At 37.5% G+C, this 20,363-nt stretch overlaps 1 protein-coding gene across 1 annotated transcript in view; it reads left to right on the plus strand.

Moving 5' to 3' along the window:
• Nucleotides 1-20,363, plus strand: part of COG5 (component of oligomeric golgi complex 5) — a 183,345-nt gene that overhangs the window by 68,480 nt on the left and 94,502 nt on the right. Inside the window, exon 7 of the mRNA XM_055711500.1 lies at nucleotides 8,182-8,312. Coding sequence (XP_055567475.1) covers nucleotides 8,182-8,312 — 131 coding nt within the window. The remainder of the gene's footprint in view (nucleotides 1-8,181; nucleotides 8,313-20,363) is intronic.

A 20,363-nucleotide genomic window follows, 5' to 3' on the forward strand; every position in this document is an offset into this window, starting at 1 on the left:
TAAACAGTATCAGCCTCCAGGATGTGGAGTTGCTGCCCAGTCCCCTTTGAGCCTGGTGGTCCAGGTGATGGAGGAGACAGTGGGCAAAATAGCAAGTAGCAGGTTTAGTAGGTCGTGGTTAAGTAAGGTTGTGAGTCTGTATTCAAGGGCGAGGGGGAGGGCTGGGGGAGATGTAATGGTGCGTGGGTGGGGGAACCTTAAAGGAGTTCAACAGCTCTTGCTTTAGACCTAAGTGAATGTGGGAGTAGTGTGGTATAACTTGTGATTAGACCTAAGTAATGTTTGTCTTGGTGTGTTAAGCTATTTTCTGAATCATGGCATTTTCACAGGAATGTCTCCAAAATATGGTGCTCATTGTTAAGTCAGTGGTGATGATAAAAATAGATATCAAACTCATTTCCATCAATTCTAGATCCAGCCTGGCATCTGATTTCCAGCCCAGAGAGCAGTAGGAATTAACTCTTCCATCAAGGCAATTTAAATGCAGCTTTAATATGTTAAAAATAGCTAGCTGGTTTTCCCCACTATTCCTCCAGTATTGTTATCAACTTCGGGTGTATTTTTTGAATTTAGTGCATGCAGTCTGGAGAGAAACAGTAAGTTTCCTCTGTTTTTATTTTTAATGTTCCCCTTCACTGGGGGCATCTATCAGAAACTGTACCTGGTAGTCTTAATACATTCTGTTTCCTTTTCTGGACTTAAGCAGCAAGAGTGTGTTAATGTGCTGTCTGAGAAAGTAAACAGAAATACAGCACCATGGGCCTCACTCAGTTTCTGTCTCCAGCAGGACAATTTTGCCTCACTTAATGTTGCTCAAACAGCTAAAAACTGAAACCTTATGTATTATGGATACAAGTAGTTAATTTTTAAGATGGTAGGAATTGATTAAACACAGATCAGTTTTCATAGGAACTTAATGGCATTTTAGTGGCAGAGAGAGATTTTATTCTTGATTGTTTCACTGAGAAAAGGAAATGTTTGCAGGAATCTTGTCCAGTAGGAAAAGGAAGGAAAGATAGCAGGGGTTTTGTAAGTAACTGGCATTTTAGTAAAATAAAATCTTCTTCCTCTTTAATAATGTACATAAACAGGGCCACGCCTGCAACTATCAAGAGGACGCAGAGATACTTGGCCGGTATCTATTCAATCTCTATTCATGATACCTACAGAAAAATTGAAAGATAAATAATTTGAGATTCAAAATTGATAATTTTGTAAAGTATATCTAAAATATATGGCATATTGTATATGGCACATAGTATAGAACAATTGCATTCTTCTGAACACTTCACAAGGCACCATAATCTATGCAGTTTTTATAGGAATAAACATCTTCTTTTGAAGAGTTCACATTGTATAAGATGGCTATAAGGTATTGTTTCATAGTAACTAGTGAAATCCCTTTCATTTGATTTAAAGGCTTAATATAAGCCTTGCTTCAGCAACTACTTCAGTGCCTGATGCAGTGTAGGGCAGTCATTTCGGCCTATGTGGAGAATTAGTTTGATTAAAACAGAACATGGAGAAAGGTTCTTTTTGGAGGTGTCACCTTCCAGTTTGAAGACCTACAAATATGCCTCCTCTTGCCATTCCCATCTGCTCTGTGGATCAATTGAATGAAAAATTTAAGTGCCTCCAAGAAGCAGGCACCACAAGAAGTTCTTTAAGTTAGGGTGTTCACTTATTCAACTTAGAGAATAAAGATGTAATATAAAATACTACGTTGCTTTCACAAAAGGGTAAGCATTGGGTTTCTGCTGAGGTATTGGGATCTCAGGCCCTGGTCTAAGACTGGTTTTAGTTTTATATTATCTGCACTGATAAAAACAAACAAATCGGCTTATTCAGGCCCAGCGGTGTCCTGGGTTGTTGGTTCAGATGTAAGTGAGGCAAACAGGATATTGTCCTTCCTTTTCAGTAGCTAACATTTCCGTTAGCTACCATGGAAGTTTCCGTGCTGGATTAGATTTGTGGCCCATTTGAATTAGCAAATTACTTTGAGGTACTTTAGAAGCAGATGGAAAAAAATTCAAATGGGTCCTTAGCAGTTCGAACAAATGAGTCCACTCATTTTGTTTGTTTTGTGCTTGTATCTAGGCACTGCTTTAAGACCAAAGACTGTGAAAGTCTAATAACCCCTTTCAAAACTGAAATTGATTGTCATTACTGAATACTCGTCCCTCGTAGGAAAGATTTGATGTGCTTTTGCAGTATCTGTCCACTCCCTTCTAATTTTGTGTAACAGAAATAAATATTGCAAATAGCAGTTTAGATTCAGTGTCATGAACGTCATCTACCAATGCACATGTGAGCTTCCACCAAGAGGGGAAGCTGTATCCTACCTGTGGGTTCCTACCCTCTCCCTATGCTCTTCTGTGTCTGTATCATGAGCCAGATGAGAGAATGCCTTTAGATGGAAGCTAACTCAACAGAAGCAACTCTCATGAGTGCCAAGACCTGGAGGCAGGGCTGGAGTGAAAGAACAGAGAAGCAGGTTCAGGACATGGAGGTAGAAATGAGCGCGTGTTCTGTTCAGAGCAGCCTGCAGTCAGGTCAGCTGAAAGTAATAACGGCATTGCAGTTTTACGCCATCTTGCCATTCTTTATTTTTAATATGCTATTTCTAATGGACAGTTTCAACCAATTTGTTCTGATGCTTAAGTTACCTCTGGAGTAATTTTCAGTATGAATGCTGTGCTGCATGCACTGTAATGTTTGTGCAGTAGCAGTCTTCTACAGTATTTCTCAACAAATCATGTTTTGGTAGCCTCTCATCTTCTGCATACTTAAATCCTAACAGAACTCTTGGGTATCATTTGGACCTGTTGAAAAAAAAAATAGTAGTGTTTGTAAAAATTACAAAATTGTAAATTTTCTTCATTATTGAAAAAGAACAGCCTTAGGATACAGATATCATCGACATTTTCTGTGACTGAGACTGCAGAAGCAAAATAAAACAAATGACCTATACAAAACAAATAAGCCTTCCTCAAACAGGCAAACAAAAGTTTATGGTTTTACAAATCTGTGATTTTATTTAGAATTTCAGGAATGGCTTAATTTCCTTTCACACACCCCCCGCCCCCCAATCTCTTATAAAACATCTCTTATTCTTGCTGCATATGCATTGGTGGGGCAGTGCTGATCTTCGGTGTTTGCTCCTAGGGAAATCCACTTTAGCTCTTCTAATTTCATTCTTTTCCCCTCTTTGTTAGTATCACTGAGGTTATTTCTCAGAGCACAGAAGGATTTCTCTTTTGGCTCAGGTAGCCTCTTGAGTGACTCAGTGTAATGACATTGGTTTATTACTGGCTGTCCTGGTTTCCTCTTTGTTAGCGCACCTGATTGTCCTCGGTAGACTTCTGTTGATTCTCTAGCAAAAGCTCAAAATCAACTCAGTTTAAGAAAAGAGGATAATACGTTTTTTTGTGGACGTCGTATTGATGCTAGCTTCATAATTAGCTTTTTCCCAAAACATATTTTAATACTTACAGAAAGTTTTAATTCAGATTTTTTCCTTTCTTCATTATATGTTGTCACAGAGCAATATTTGAGGTCAAAAGATGAGAACACATAAAAGAAAAATTCTGTGTTGTTCAGTCACTTAGATTAAGAAAAGCTAACTGTGTTGCTCAAAGTATTGTTTTTCTACCTAATGTACTATGTGCATATCGGATTTGTTTCTGTCTATTAAACTCCTCTTACATAACTATCTGGGAAATGGTGGTTTAAAAAATGCATTTGTAAGCAGCATCTCAGCCAGTAGATTAGAAAAGCTGTTCAGATTTAGTAAACCAAGAAAATTTGGAGCTGTAATGACAAAAATATTTTTTCTTTAAGAAATACAAAGTTCTAACCCTTTGTTAGGCTGAGGTAGGTTATAAATGTCACTGATTCCTAGGGCTCAGTGTATTCTGCCTTGACATAGAATACTTTCATTCAAGAAGAGGATTCAGCAGGCAGTCTGTATTTTAAGTCCTTAAAAAGTCATTTCCAGCTGTGCTTTCCAAGCTTAATAAGGTGTGATAGTTAGAAGGGAAGCAATACCAACACCCTATGGGAGAGTTAAGGATTTGCCTTTATTTTTACGAACCCATATAAAAAGGTAGAATTATCAGAGGGATGAGAGGTAGAGGAATGGCTGTAGCACTGTAGCTCCCTCCTCTGATTTCCCCTCTGGCTCCACTGAGCAGAAGTGTCTGAAGCAGCAGGCTGCATGTCATGCTAGCGTGAGGGCAATGCCTGTTGTGGCTGCATCCAATCCTAACTGCATCCAGCCCTGGCATGGCATCTTATAAGACTTTTAGGTCCTAATTCATTTAAAGCAGAAGTCTTCTCAAAGTTAACAAAATGTTATACATCTGCTTTTAAAATCTGTTAGGGTAGAGGTGGCAGTTATAAATACTATACTCTCTAATATAGTATTAGTTTTTTCTAGTGCTTTAAGTTTAAAGCAGAAGGAAAGATGACAAGTTTTAAACCTGGCCCCAGTCCCCCAGAGTCTGTGCTAACTGGGAGAATGAGCCATTGTGTCTGCTTAATTCCTGAGAAGACACAAGTATCTCAGAGCCCATGTCAGCCTCACCTCTGATCGTGACCATAGTGTTATCGACTGACTGTGCGCGGCAAGAAACAAAATAATGATTGCACAAATGCCTGAAGCAAAATCCTGGATTTGGCAGGTCCCTGGGTTAATCACTGGTAGTGTCTTTGTTGTACTTCATGTGACATGGTTTCTTCGCTAACTAAAATTGACTGGTTGGAATGTGCAATTTCCTCTGCAGTGGTTTAAACAAACTGGATCCCGCATGCACTGTGGCTCTGGCTATGATCTGGCCAACCACCCTTCTACTCAGTTTCATCGTGCTGTCTGCAGTGGCAGCATCACTCTTGGCGAGTGTAGAGATTTCTAACATGACGTTGTCTGCTTAGATGATAAAAGCTATCAAAAGGTGCATATTCTGCCTGTGTTGCAGCTTCTGCTCTCACATGGGAATGGCAGGAGATCACTTGGAGGTGTTTCTGCCATGGACCTGCTGTCCTTATGGAAACTGCTTTCCTTTTGAAAATATGATAATATGATTGCTATGGCTTCCCTACTGGTTAGAATAGCAACTAAGAGCATCTGTAGCAGGATGTCTAGCCACTGAACCCCCAGAAAGGCCCTCTGTTTTGAAGTCCTGCTAAATGAAATGCATTGTCCCAAAGCATTTTGTTAGGATTGCAGGAAACCTGGAACAAAGCTGCAGATTTTGGCAGTTGAGCAGGAGGTGGCTGCCAGTCTTAGACACAGATGGAAGTATTTGCAGAAGCCAAAGCAGCATGGTCTTTCTGTTCCTTTCTTAAAACCATCAGAAGGATTAGATTTTTAGCACTTGAAATAGCTTAATATAGATTTTGAGATTTTAAAATACAGCAGGGAGAAACAGTCTCTTTTTTAGTTCTCTTCCACAGCGTTTTCTGCGGATTTAGGAGATCAGAACCATATTTTTATTTTATTTAAGTAACGTGGGGTTGCAGAATATGGTTTTGTGACATAAGTGAACTTCACAGCAGATCTTATATTTATGGGCTATGTAAGTCCTTGGTGATATCTGCACCTTTTTAAATCTCATGTTGCCAAGAAACTACTTCAGAATTTACTGTGGCAGTAGACATAATCTGTGGGTAGTTCCTTGCACTTTTTTTTTTTTTTTTTTGTACAGCTGAGAGGAAGGGGTCAGAGGACTAGTCTTCACGTTCAAGACAATTACTCATTGAAGTCAGTAATTGAAGTTAGTGGGAGTTTAATACTAGTTTTAATAGGTTTATGTGGAAAGCCACCTGTAGGTATGCAGCTTAGTCACAGCAAAAAGTTGCAGAGAAGTAACTGGGTAAGCGTGGCTGTTGTAGCCCCTGGCAAAAGCAGCTTTGCAAGCATGCCTGCATATAGGGCTTCATTAATAGCCTGTGCAGCATGAGGTGTGCTGTCCTGCTGCTTGGCTGTCCTTTGAGTTCTCTGATCCATTTTTAAACAAATGCATACAGACAAAGCATTTGCAGGTCTTTTCTTAGTTAGATTAAAACCTATTTGCCATACTGTACTGTTAAGAGAACTGATTTCCTTTGTGCCTTACTAAGCTTTAATGCAGTATTTCTCTAAACTTTCTGCTTTAGTTTCTTATGCAGTGTTTTTCATATGCAGGTACGAGGATATTCTCTGCATAGCTGTGAAGTAATTCACTTGAAATGTTGCATTCAGTTGTGACCATGTGGTTGCTAAAATTGATTTGAGGCTTAAATTAGTTTATTGTGAATAAACAAAAATAATTGACTATGAAAGTGAAAGGTTATTTGGTAAAGATTTAAAAGTTCTGTTTGCTTAGTTGGAATTTAAGTCTGTGCTTTAAGAAACTTACTGGGGGGCATAAGAAGAAGATAACTTTATTAGGAAGTCGTAGTGGGCTGGTTATAAATGGAAATAGTGGAACATTGTCTTATGAAGGAAGTATCTGACACTGGCTGAAATGCCTTGGCCATAATTTTGTTAGTTTTATTGGTTCTTTCAAAAGAAGCGGTGGATGACCTGATTTGATTGAGCAAAATGCTGAAAAATGTGTAAATGAGACTAGTTCTTAGTTCTGCATTATCTTGGAGATAGGCAGTAGTGTCAAGGTCTAGGCTACCTTGACATCAGGAATTGGGATGATTTAAATCTAGAAAGACAAAAAAGGAGGGGGGGGGGGGGGCAAGGCAAAAAAAAGAGAGGCTTTGTTAACTTTGAAGGTTCTTCAGGTTCACTGGGTACCTTCCCAGGCTGCTTTTACATTTCTCTGCAGGTCTAATCTAATGCACCCAGACATGTTCAGAAGTGTTCATTTTATAAATTTAATCATCCAGTTCCCACCTAATTTATGTTGTAATTCAGAGTTTTAAGTGGAGAGGTGTGTCTGTTCTTGGAAGAGCCTAAAGCAGTAGGTGTTCTCAGATCATGCTTTTCATATTCTGGGAATGTGGATTTCAGAGCAGTGGCCATAGTCAGTTTGATTTGCAAAAATATACGATAACTGTGGGTGTAATTGCATAGCATTTGAATGATTTGAGTTCTAGCCCAATCTAAACTATAGGTTTTCATTAGCCTGAAGGAAATTGAACATGCAGTTCTGAGTCCCAAGTGAGTGTGACTAAGAAATCAAAGACATTTGGGAAGAGGCATCCTCCAGCCCTTCTTTCAAAGACAGGTCAATAGTTAGGTCAGGCATGCAAGATCAGGCAAAGAGCCAACTGGAGGGAACACAGAACTCGGGGACCTCAGGGAGTGTGAAAACCTTGGGTTTATGCCCTGGGTTGTCTTTTATATTTGAAATTGTCCAATGTGAAAAGCCTAAATAGTCCAAAGCACAGGAATTAAAAAAAAGAAAGTTAATGTGTCTGGGAGAAATATCACAGATTCAAACCTCCTTTGATAGAGGGAGATCAAATGTTGGGTTTTTTACTTGCTGGAGTGCTCTCATTACTAAGTGGCTGTTAGTGAAAGGTGAATTGGCCAAATCTGCATAGCCAGTGACAAAAGTTGAGTTTGAATAGATTTTCTTGCTACAGATGCCAGTCCAGCCCAGTAATCTATAGAGGCTCTGCTGATGGTGGTTTCCTTGATGATAAGTTTTGTGATGTTTCTGTGATTAAAAATGGGGGGGAGATTGTTTTCTTTTGTTGCCGTTCTTCTGTGTTTGATTCCAAATGTTTAGAAGTGTGATTTAAATATATGAAGTATAATCTGAATCTGTAAACCAGTAATACATCTGGATTTTCAGATCTTAGAGCAAATCATGGTTATTCAATATTCAGACATCTGGTTAGAGAAGTTTAATTATCTTGTTAATCCTTTGGGACAAGGAGATGACTTCCTGCCCTGTGACTGAGATTCTGGAGTTCTTGGAACTCATGCTGTGCACCTCTTCAGCAGTGTCTGGGTCTGGAGAAGTGTGGTGAACTAAATTCAGTGTATTAAATATCCAGGTTTTCTTGAGTAATAATCTTCTGATTTTCAGTTTTTCTGGTATAATACATTACTCTGACATACTCTGTTGTCAGATGTTACATGCAAAAATGTCCCTTGGAACTAACTTTTAAATGTTTCAGGATGTTTAAAATGTTCCATTATCCTATGTCATGGTTATCAATGTTTTGTTGCTTTTATAGATTACCTTTCTCAAGGGATAGATCTCTCTGGAATAGAAGTAATTGAAAATGATCTGCTTTTTATTGCAAGAGCTCGCCTTGAGGTGGAAAATCAGGCTAAAAGGTTGCTTGAGCAAGGCGTGGAGACTCAGGTAAAATACACTTTCTTCTTTATTTCCTTTCAAAAGTGAAGTGTAAAAGTGCTCGGAGCTTGATTTCCTTCATTTTGCGTAGCTCTGTGTAATAGAGTTTAAACATGAAAAAAGTCTTAACATGAGAAATTTTCACGCTTGAGAATATCCAAAGAAATTGACAAAACTGGCCTTGTAAAATATTTGCAAGAATAAAATTTTGCAGGATCTGATACTAATATGAGTAGTTTAACTCTAAACACATATTAAAAGTGTTAAAGTGATAAAAGCTTGATGTTTGATAGGACTTTGCATTAAGCACAGTATACTACATTGCCAATATTGCCAAGCTTTATAGGTAAATCTCAAAAATTCTGTTTCTTAAAACTGTAAGATTTCTACATTTTAGCTATACAGTAATATATTGAAATGATTTAAAAGATTTGACATTAAAACTTTAAAGGGCATTTTGAACTTTGAGGTAAATAATCCCCGTAGGGAATATCAAAATGAACATGTATAATTACATTCATCCATACTAAATACAATTATCTACATTTTTAACCTGGCTACATCTATTATTTAACTACTTGTAATATCATTAGTGCTGTCTTCTGGCCTTTTTAAAAAAATCATGTTCTTTTGTGTATATTTTTTATTGTTCTTTTTTAAAAAATATATTAAATCCCCTTTACAACGGTAAGAGGACAAAGTACAAATTCCTAACAAATTTGGGTTTTAAATTAGAGAACAAAGAGGATTAGAACAAGATTTTTATGCTGTTTGTTACCAATGGTTAAATTTACCTGTAAGTCAATATGGCATTTGTTTATACTATTGAAAGTTGACATGAAAATAGGACATATACAGAATGGAAAATCTCTTCATTAAATTGGCTTGGTTAGATAATTGAGGATTAAAATTATCTGTGTCTCAAAGTTTTATTTAGACCTCTCATTTCAAGTTATTTCCTGCAGTAAGAAGTCATGATTGTGGTGAATACCTTTGACTATTTATTGATAGCAAAATGGTATAAAAAAACCACCCCATTTTTTACTTGATTACTATTCAAATGTTGAAACTTCTGGCAATTTGAGCATGTTGCCAAGCTATGATTAAGCTTGTTACAAGCTATGAAGCATATGCAATATTAAATAAAGACTGAACGATGATAGGGCCTAAGAAAAAGCAGGTGGACATTTATTGTAAATGTAGCAAAAGTCTTCATCAGTGTGTAGTCCTCCTAGTTTTTCATGTCAGATTTGACCTTCTCTGATAATTTTCTCTTCATATTAAGTACTAAAACGGAACTGACAAAGAAACCCAGGGGAAATCAATCCCACTCCACTTGAAAAATAGATAGATTTATTAGGTGTTCCAGGCTGTATCCAGGTAATCAAGAGATTATTAAAGTATATGCCTGTTGTGCTTTAGCCAGAGGCCTGTTTCCAGCCAATGGAAGATTGTTTGGAAGAACATTATTAGTGCTTAGTCATATCAGAAGTGGGGATGTTTTCATGAAGAGGTGTTGGATTATGCTTCACAGTTTTGTTTTTGGATATGATTCGTGGATTTGATGTTGGAAAAATAGTGTGTGCTTTAGAAAATATGCATGCAGGCATTGCCTAAGAAAACTAGAATTTTGAATATGTCTAGCAGGATGGTATGTCTGATTCTTATTATTGTAGCTGTGTGTTTTATTGACAAACTGATTGATGTTTATACCTTCCAAGCCCTGAGATTTCCCATAAGAGGACATGGGATCTTAATCTCTTCCTCTGTGTTTTGTACTACAGAATTCCTCAGGTGGGCTGTCTTCCTGCTAGTTTCTATTCTGGTAGCCAGTCTGTACCTTTGAGAATAGCACTGCATCTTTATTTGTGCAGGTGGTTCTTCAGTTATTTGATATTCATATTTGCAATTGCAGTTTTAGTTTTCACCTTTGTTTTGATCTGCTGTGTAAATAATATACAAGATCAACTGCCTACACAACAGCAAGCTCTCTTTCTGTATTTCATCTAGTGCTTCTCAACAGTACCTTAAGAAGAAAGTCAGTCTTACATCTCCATTTTAGAGTATTTCAGTGTCTACCTGTAAGAGAAGCAGGAAGTGGAAACATAAAAAAGTAAAACTATTAAGTTTAAAACTTTTAAGCAGAAGTCATTAGAATTTGGTGAATGTCTTCTGTAGAATTCAGCTTTTTTTTCAGAGATGCTGCTAGAACTTAACAAGAATAGAGGTAAAAAGTTTAAATTGCCCCTTGCAACATTTTGATCTATCTCCTTTGTTTAGGTAAGAAACTGTTTTCTAACTTTGATTAGCATGTGACTTACACGTCATTAAATAAAAAATGAGGTGTGCCCAGATTCTCCCAAGTAACTGTCAGCAGTAGCACGTGAAAGCAGATACTTAACCTGTAAGTGATACATTGTCTTTTTCTCTGCATTGTAATTCCCATTCTTATTGTATGTTCATCAGTGTAGCATTTGTGCATTTCTCAGAAGAAATGAAATCTCTCTTTCCCTCTTCCTTTGGAAGTGTGGCATTAGCCACTGACCATTTCAGACGTGAAGGCTTCCTCCGTCATATTCATGGCAGTATCTTTAATGCTGCCATCTGGGTATAAACTAGAAGTGTAGGTCAATGTGTCTAGACATAACAGGCTTTCATAAAGCTGTTAACCATGCTTGTCTTCCTAATCCTTTTAGAAAGAGCAAGCCAGCTTTGCTCTTGTTGACAAGTAATACAAATATTGTTGAAATGTAATACCAGTAATAGCAAACCCAATCAAGCAGGGGTACCAGTGGCTACGGGCAGGTTTTTTATTGTTGTGTATGCTTTGTTATGCACTCCTAGTGTACATAGCACAGACTGATGCTCTTTCATGGCCCACAGAACAGTATCAAGAAAATGGATTGAAACCCTGACCTTACCGTTTATTCCTAAACTCCTTGCTGGCTTTCCTTCAAGCTGTAAGCAGGTTAGTGGCAGATAGTATAGAAAGCAGGAGAGGCTGCTTTAACAGAGATACATCAAGAACTCTATTAAAGTCACCATTCAAAGAGAAGAGACAGCAACCTTTTCTGTTTTAAAAAGAAAAATAGAGGTATATATCTGTCTTGCAACTTGCCTGAAGCATCCCCGGTATTTCTTTTGCTCACAGGATGAACCCTAGGCAGAAGAATCTAATTTGCTCTTGACACCACTTCACCCCTTTATTCAACAGCAGTATATTGTGTAAAGCAGATCGTGAGTAATAAGAAATTACTCACAACAGGAGAAATTTGTTAAGATCGCCACAGCTTGATTCCAGGTAGGGCCGTTTTGCCAGACAGTGTTGTCTGCTATACTTACAAAGAATAAACTTCCTCTGCAACTTAGTTCATGCTTCAAACCCTTTCTGCTATGTATTGTCATGTTTAGTGCAGGACTTTCCCTTACAGCCAGGGATGCCCAAACTTAGTTCCATCTGGTAATGATAGTGTTGGTAGCATTAGGAGCCAGGTCATGTGTGTGCAGAAAAGAGGTACGTTTCCATCTCCTCCATCTTCACTGCTCTGAAGAGGGTACCCCTGTTTCTGAGCCAGGTTCACTGCTTTAACAACTGTTCTGGGTCTCCTCTGCATATGAAGGATGGATTTTTGCTTGTATGTTCTCATATATGTGTGAAATGCTCTTGCTTTTGACTTTATTGATATAAACTTCAGTAATTAGTTAGGATGTAAGTGGTGAGGACTATGGTGTTATTAAAGATTGATTAAAATATCCATTTAGGTCAAACAAGACGTGGTGTGGAGGTGAGAGTAGATCTCAGATTTCCTTGGGTTTGCGCCTTAAACGCAGTTTGTCCTTCTGTGTGTTACAGAAACATTCTGTATCTTTGACCACAGACAGTGAAAATTTTTCTCCTTTGTCTCCTGGAGTGATCTATAGGTGTCTGACTACTTTTTTAAAGAAAGGTTTTGGATAAATTATGTGATGTTTGTCACCCAGTTTCCTTTGTTTAAGGGGTGGGCAAATTTATTTTCCTGCCTAGCATGAATCCGGAGAGAATTAAATTCACTGATAATTCACTGAAATTGTTCTGGTGATCATGTTGTGAAGTTTCCTGGTCATGTCAGAGAAAGCAAAACATAAGTGTGAGCTTAATAACTACCCTTTGTCCAAATGAATGTTAAATTGTCTGCAGGTTTTTTTAATACATAGTTTGTTATTTTTTCCAAATGAAGAGCTTTACCAATTATAACCTCATAGAATAAAGAAGAGGGGGGAAAAACCCCCAACAGAAGTAAGTCCTAAACTCTGCTTCTGCAAGATGTTCAAATGCTGGATTTGTATATGTAGGTTAACTGTGTAAAAAGTACAATCTGAACAAAAATGTCAGAATTAATTTCAGTGTAACATCTTTATACTGGTGTCACTTTGAGCATATTTGGGGGCATTTTGAATTTTCATATTGTAACTCACTTGATTTTTTTTGGTGAATTGTTCTGTTTTGCATTCTTTTCATACTGAACTTTCCCCTAAGCTGTCGTCTCTGGAACAAGTACATTTTTTACATCAAAAAAATTCTTAACTAGCTGTTTATGCATAATTGTTCTTGACTAATGCTATTTAGTGCCTGATTAAAGTGATGGGAGGATGAAATATCTGCATAATTAACCAGTTATCTGGAGGTCATTATCCAGAAGTTTCTCGATTTATCTCAGTTCAGGGTTCCCTAAGATAGATGCTTACGTAGTACATCTTGCAATGTTATGGCAAAATCAGTGAAATTAATTTGAAATCCTTCGTAGGGCAGTGTTTAATCTGATGTCAGGGATCATAAACAATACATGTTCTTTATTATCCTGTAACAGCGTTTTCCAGTTGTGCAAATGCACTTGGTGGTGTTTGAGATATTCAGATACTAAGAATGACTGGCACTGAGCTCCATTTTTCACGTTTTTTTGGTGAAACTTGCAAAAATATGATAACGTTGCTTTCTTGAGTTACTTGTACTTACTACTGCCAAATGCATGGATGGCTTTTGCAGCACTACTTGATCTTGAGTTTCTCATTTGCAATCTTGTGTACTTCAGCAAGAGTATATGTTTCACTGAAACATCCTTTTTTCTACAATAGTTTATGGTATTTTAACACTTCATTGTAAATCACAGTATGCTGGCTAGTTTTTGCTAGTTTAGTGTCATCTTCAGATTTGAATGCTTGATAGTAAAATGTGCTGTGAAACTGTAGGAATATACTGTCTGAAGTTCTTGGCTCTGTGGAGAGATGCTTGACTGTAGAACAAGTCTAATGTCGAAGGAGAAGGTCACTTTGTGTGCCCCACAGCTTTGTAGTGGGCCTCTGAGTGTTTATCTTGAGTGCGTTTAGTTTGGGCCATGTTATGTTGTTCACACTGATGTACTGCGCTAGTCAAAAGAAAAATTTTATCTTCCAGATGATTTTGCCTGCTGTTTGCTGCTTTTCAGTATTAGCTATGATGTGTTGTCATGCCTTTTAAATATAAGCCTTTATGTACTTCAGAATGTTAATGAAATGGATTCTCATTTTGTACATGTGCGTAACTGTGTTGGTATGCATAATTGCAGAATGATCATTATAATCGCAAGTAAAGTAGAAAAATATGAGAAAAGAACCCCTCCAATTTGGCACACAGCCCATTATCCATATACTACTGTTGGTTACCCTCATAAAAAGTCTGGAAAAAACAAGAGTTGAAATGCTATCCAGAGTACACTTTTTTTTTTTTTAAGTCAAAGAGTAGTCATTGCTTCATAGCTTCCCCCCTTGCCCCTGCTATTTATTTATTTAGTTTGGGTTTGGGTGTCGTGTTCCCCCCTGCCCTCAACGTTTTATTTCTACTTTGAAAGCTAGAGTTTGGAAGTTAACCTCATCACTGTCAAAAATGTAACCAATACAGTACATTTCAGGCAGTAGAAGCTGTGTTTCCTTATTATTTCACAGTCTTGATTCCCTGGAGGACATCCTGATGGAAACTAGACTGAGACAGCTATTTCATAATAAAGTGATTGACTACGATATGCTATGGAAATGGAAGGCATTTTAGATTATTCAGTTTGAAGTCAATTACTTGAATCTAGAGTAACAAGACTGAAGAATTATCTGTAAAAAGGAAAATTCGAACCTGTTTGCTACTTTTGGCATATGGTGAGGGTGTTAGCTATAGTTAACTTCAAATCATCAAGTTTTGCTTCGTGAAGACACGGGATGAGATCCAAAGCTTTTTATTTAAATTCACATTAGCCACCCATTTTACTGGTTTTTGTAATTCTAATGTAGACAGAGACTTATTTCAACATGTTATAGCTGTCATATTGGCTTTTGTTGTAAAAGATCACAATGGCATTTGAGTCTGTTTAATTAAATTCCTATTAGCTTATACTGTTTCTGTTTTTTCTTTTACAGTAGTTCTGTATGCATATAGAGAATTTTCACTTTGTGTTTATATAATCTTTATAAGTTTTACTCTATCCTAATTTTTAAGTTTCTTTGTCTCAGAAACATACATTGCATTATTCGATTTTATTTTTAATCTTCGATATTATGGTTATGGTTTTTGTGATCTTGTTAACTTGCTAAATCATATTCCTTCATCTGGCCATCTGCTGCATGGCACTACTGAAGGAGTTCTTGATAAATCTAAATTATTTCTTCCTTTAATTATTCTGTTAAGATTTGATATAGCAATGTACGGCTCATCTAACAACCAAAAAATACCCTCCAAGTATGTGTTAGTTATATCTTGCATCTAAATGGTGAACTTCATGGGGATTAACAAAACCTTATGCAATTTTCCTTTTACTATTCTGGTCTGAAAAGAGTTCATTTTATTTTTAAGTATACTCTAATGGAACTGAAGTGTTAACTGTGCTTCAGTAATTCAGAATCACCAAGCTAAACACTAAGCATGAATTTATACCTCTGAACCATGGATTAAAATAAACCACAGATTTCTCTGCAACATAATCGGCTGATACTGATATAACCTAGAATATCCTTTCAGTTTCCATAGGAACAGATGATAGAATGTTTTGAATCTTGGAATAGCTAAAATGAATGTCTGGCTTCAATATAGTTCACTTTTATTTTGCAGCTTGCAACCTCTGCATGTAAGGGCTAAAAATGTGCATAAAAAAAAGAAGGTGGAATATTGGCATAACACACTAAAATGTGTTTAGTAGCAGTAGTAACAACAACAATAATAAAAATAAAAATGCTTTAAGGTGTTTCTGTGCATAATTTTTTAGGTGTTAGCTCTGTGTTTTATTATTCAGGTGCAAAAAAATATTTTCAAATCCTTAGGAAAAGGCAAACCATTAATTATTCCAGTATGTTAATGCCTCTTTAAAAGTTTTGCAACAACAGAAAAAAAATCGGTCATGTTGGTCATCTCTAAATTTAATCTCCAGCCATTGTTTCATCTCACTGTGTTACACCATATAGGTATATTTTCTCATTGGAAGCATTTGTACAGCACAAGAAAACTTCATGTAGCCAGAAAGAAAATATCAGCAAAACTTTGGTGGAATATATAGTGTGTTATATAGGTGACTACGACAACAGGTGATAATCCAAGAACCGGGAAGGAAACATGCTAGCTGTAGTAGTACTTGTTTTATTAGATGTTTGATGGCTCTTTCTTAACAGGTCATGTTGCTAAATCAGAGAAGATAAGCTTTGAGTGTAAAAACATCAACAAGGTTTAAAGAGTATCTCTTTGAGATTAATGGGTATGTAACTCCAGTACTGATGCAACGGGAAAATATGGAGGCCTTGGTAACAAACCATTAGGAATCTAAGTGCCTGTAACCTGAGGCATCGTGAATGCACGTCAAAATGATAGCATGTGATTGACTGCTCAGTACTTAGGCTCTTTCCATATGTTGTAACGCCGGTATTTAAGATACTTGCTCTTTAAAACATTTCGTATGTGGAAATCAGGATGGTACTGAAAGCAAAAAAGAAAAAAAGTGAAAAGAAGCAAAATGAGGAAGAAGTAGCAATCATCTTGTGATAGTTTCTCTTTTCAGTGCAACAGGTTTTTGGTCTGTGAATGGAGTTACACTGTGCTAATGTAGTTGAAATAGTAACTTTTTCGAATATCTCTATTCCAAGATTATTTTCAGCTACCATTAGAAGACTAATGAGAGCTGTAGTTATTGCCACGTGTGGGCAAGTTTAATAGCAACATTTTGAAAATAGAAGGGTTTTCAAATAAAAGTGATGTCTAGGGCTTTCCTGCTCAGTGTTAGAGTATAATTTACTGTTGTAAATGTGCAGAGAACCCCATGTCACATGTTACTTTCTGAATATGGATCCTCTTTTATTAATGTTCTGGTTTCTACTTTTGCAGCTTCTTTTAGAAAATTCCTCTCAAACTGATAGTAGATGGTTTAGGCAGCTATTAGCAAATCTCTTTCCACAGGTGGGTAAGTATAGAGAAGTTGTAAATGACAAGGAGTAAGCAGGAAGGTTCTTAAAAAAGTGTTTGATTTTGCAAGTTTCTGTGCTTTAACGATTAGGCAAAACTCACCCCTTTTAAACAGGTGGTGTTTCATGAAAATGCTTTTTTATTCCCCTGTGAAAACAACATTTTTTTCTTAAATAGATCATGAAGCTTCTATTTTCTCACCCAGTAATATCTTACCTTTTGAAATATATTGCAGTTAAAGTAGAATAAGCAATGTAAAATGAATGCAACTTTTAGTTCTTTAAATTATGTCCAGCAGAAAGTTTCTGGGTGTGGGAGTGAGGGCAGAGGACTAGCTAACCAGGCATCTAAGGGACCCTCACCTTCTGTCAGCTGCCTTTCCTGATCAGCAGCTCTTGCGAGGAGTTTACCTTCCCAGCTCTGGGACAGGTAGGTGGCCATGTAGCCAGGCAGAGCCCTCACCTGCATTTGACTCTCTTCCTTCTGATAAACTTCTGTAGTATTCAGGGTCGGGTTTGGTGCTTATAAAGTTGAAAGATTATTATGCACCAGATATCGAAGTTACAAGGTGTCTTTTTGTAAAACAAACAAAATGCACAGGTTTTTCATTCCGTGAGGTGGCAGTATCGGGAGACATTTTGTCACAGTGTATTAGGGACTATAGGTTCAGGTTATGGTTTCAACAAAACCTTCAAATTTAACTAGGTCCAGGTTAAAGAACATTTTTTTCCCCTTGTCCTTTGGATTATTTTTTTGCTTCAAATCATATTAAGGCAGAGAACTGAGAAATGAAGCCATCGTTGTTTCCCAGATTTGGATTGCCCGACTGCCTCCACTGAGGTGATGGCAATGACAGCAGCTTCTGTCACAGTACCTAGGCAAGTATGTGTTCAGGATTAGGGCATACCACTGTCCTATCTTCCTCTTATCTTTCAGCTGGATACCATTATACTTCCATTTCCCTAGGCCTCAATGCCTTCAAAAGCATCCAGATTAAGAAGTCCCCTCACCACCTCAGCCATCTTGCTGTCATAGCTCTACTGATTTTCAAACTATTACCCCAGCTGAACCTGCCACCTCAGACACCTGTATTTGTGTCTGGAATGCTCCCGCAGATCACCCCGTGGCTCAGGGGAGCACAGCTAAGCGGGGAACTGCTGCCTCCTTTGCTGTTGGCGTCCCTCACACCCTGCTGGAGGAGGTGTTGGTTTGGGGGTTTGTGTGGCTTGGCCGAGAGAGTGATGTTTCTTGTTGATCATCTGTTAGTGCTCTTGATTATTAATTGCATGTCTGCTGGACACATGTTCCGCAGAGTAGTTGTCATCAAACTGCAAAGCAGGCAGTCCCAGCGAGATGTTGTCAGTAGCAAATGAAGCGAAGCATGAAACAGTCTTCTCTTTTCCTTTCCCTCAGTGGCAGGTAGTATGCCGTGGTGTAAGGAATTCATAATTAGTTGATATGAGACATTGGCTAAAAAGCACTGACTTTAAGCAAATATTGAAAATAGCAGAATGCAGGAGACTGCATTGTGGTGAAATACCTGCTTGGGTAGACACATGCATATTTAATCAGTCTTCAATAATTCATGTAAAATTAATGGGATGCGTACGGTAATATAAGTGTTTAGTAATGGTTTTGGCTGAAATTCTAATACATAATTGGGAACTGTTGTCTTTTTTTTTTAGATCTTAAAATTATTTGGGAAGAGGTAGAATTAACTTAAGTAAACAATCATATTACTGCAACTGTGCCTGCTATTCATATGTAACTGAAAATAGTTTAGTCCTTAAAGTTCCTTAACTTTATTAACTGAAAACTGTCTGATTTTCCACAACTGTTTTTGTGCCATGACCTCTTTCAGTACCCTTCCCAGAGAATCCATCACTGTCATTTTTTCCTTTACTGTTTTTCTACTGACAAGACGCTGCCTTATGTTTGCTCATCTGCATTAAAAAAAACCCCACCACCAGACAACTGCGACGAATAGCATAAAATGCAGCTTTATGTTATAAAAACAACAAAAAAAGCGAGATTTTGGTTTTGCTGCCATGCAGGGTTTTTAATATATCTATATCTATCTCACGGTGATATTAATAAATACTTTGTTACGCTGCTACAGTTAAATTTGTATCTTATGTTTCTAACTTGACCCAGTTAGATATGATAAAATTCCTCAAGTTTTCATTAAATAAACTTCCAAGAATTTTGGTAGCAACTCTACAAGCTCTTCAACAAAGTGTGGTATTTCTTTATGTACAATAAGGTGAAGATTGAGCAATGACTTGAACAGTTGGTAATCTAAATTCTGAGGCAGGTCCATCATTTCTGTTGGACAAACATGTTGGAACTGCAGAAGAAAGGAGGTCATAGTAATTTTTGAAGACATCTCATGCCAGAGATCCAAATCTGCAGATTTTTGCAGGTCTGCCCAATTCATTTTCAGAGATACGGTTTTGCCCCATATGTGGTGTGTTTTCCAGAGTGAAAGGCTTTATAACTCAGCAAGTTGCAGTGAATTAATTCCTTGGTGAATACTGCTGGGAAAAAAGGCCTACTCAGGAAGTACCTGAGCATATGTTCTAGAAGCCCGTGTTTTAGGTAGCATCTTCACAGCATAATAGAGATAATGTAGTAGCAAAGATGGCTATGATAGTGTTTTGTTTAATCTAGCCAGATCATGCCAAAGTGTGTGCCTTGTACTCTGATTGCTGAAGTGTGTACTGCTTCTGCTGCCTGTTGGTCTTGAGTAAGCACGGAAACATGTGCCCGTGCCGCAACCTAGATGCGCAGCATGTTGCTATTTTCATTCAGCTCCCTTTGATCATGAAGCATACATGTAACAATGGTTATTGGGTGCTGATATGTATTTGCTCTCCAAAGCTCAGATGGTGCTTTTTTGTGTGCAACTCCTTCCTTCCTGGGGTGGAAGAAGGGAAGCTGGAAGATGAACTGCGCTCAGTCTTTCCCCCTCCCTCCTCCAGCACTGTATATGAGCAAAGCTAAAATGTATATGTATTCAGGGAGGAATGTGTGCCAAAGTAGGCGTTACCAGCAAGGAGGATGGGAGGGTGCCATATGTTCTCCTGCACCACAGGTTTTACTCTTTCCCTGGAGACTTGTTGTGAAATCCTATTGATTTCTTGTCCAAAAAAATGTGGTTGTCTTGCAGTACTTGGTCAGTATTGTAGAAGATTTGGCTGTTAATGCTTAGTGTTACTATCCTTGCAGTTAATGGGATGTCAGCACCAACTTACTTGAGGAAAGCCTAAATCACCTTGTTCTTTGTTATTAATGTTAGATGAAGAATTTTCCTAAATTCAGATCTAGATCAGTCCTTATTTATTATTACTCTTGGTTTTTTGGGTACCGCATATTGAAAACCACGTTCCTGAAGCACATATGTATCACTTAATAGAAACTTTGGGTATGACATTAATGTTATTCAGTTGCTTTTTGCTGCGGATTTTTTTTCTGCCTAAGGAGATGTTAATGTGGGAGGTCCTTTTCATTCTGTCTTTCTTTTTACTTGACTCTTGTTTTATCCCCTTTTAAAATGCTAACTAGGAATCTGAGTTTCAAAGTCCTCTGCAAATAAATACAGCCTTTCTACATAC

This window comes from Falco cherrug, chromosome 5 (assembly GCF_023634085.1).
Source record: "Falco cherrug isolate bFalChe1 chromosome 5, bFalChe1.pri, whole genome shotgun sequence".
Taxonomy (NCBI): domain Eukaryota; kingdom Metazoa; phylum Chordata; class Aves; order Falconiformes; family Falconidae; genus Falco; species Falco cherrug.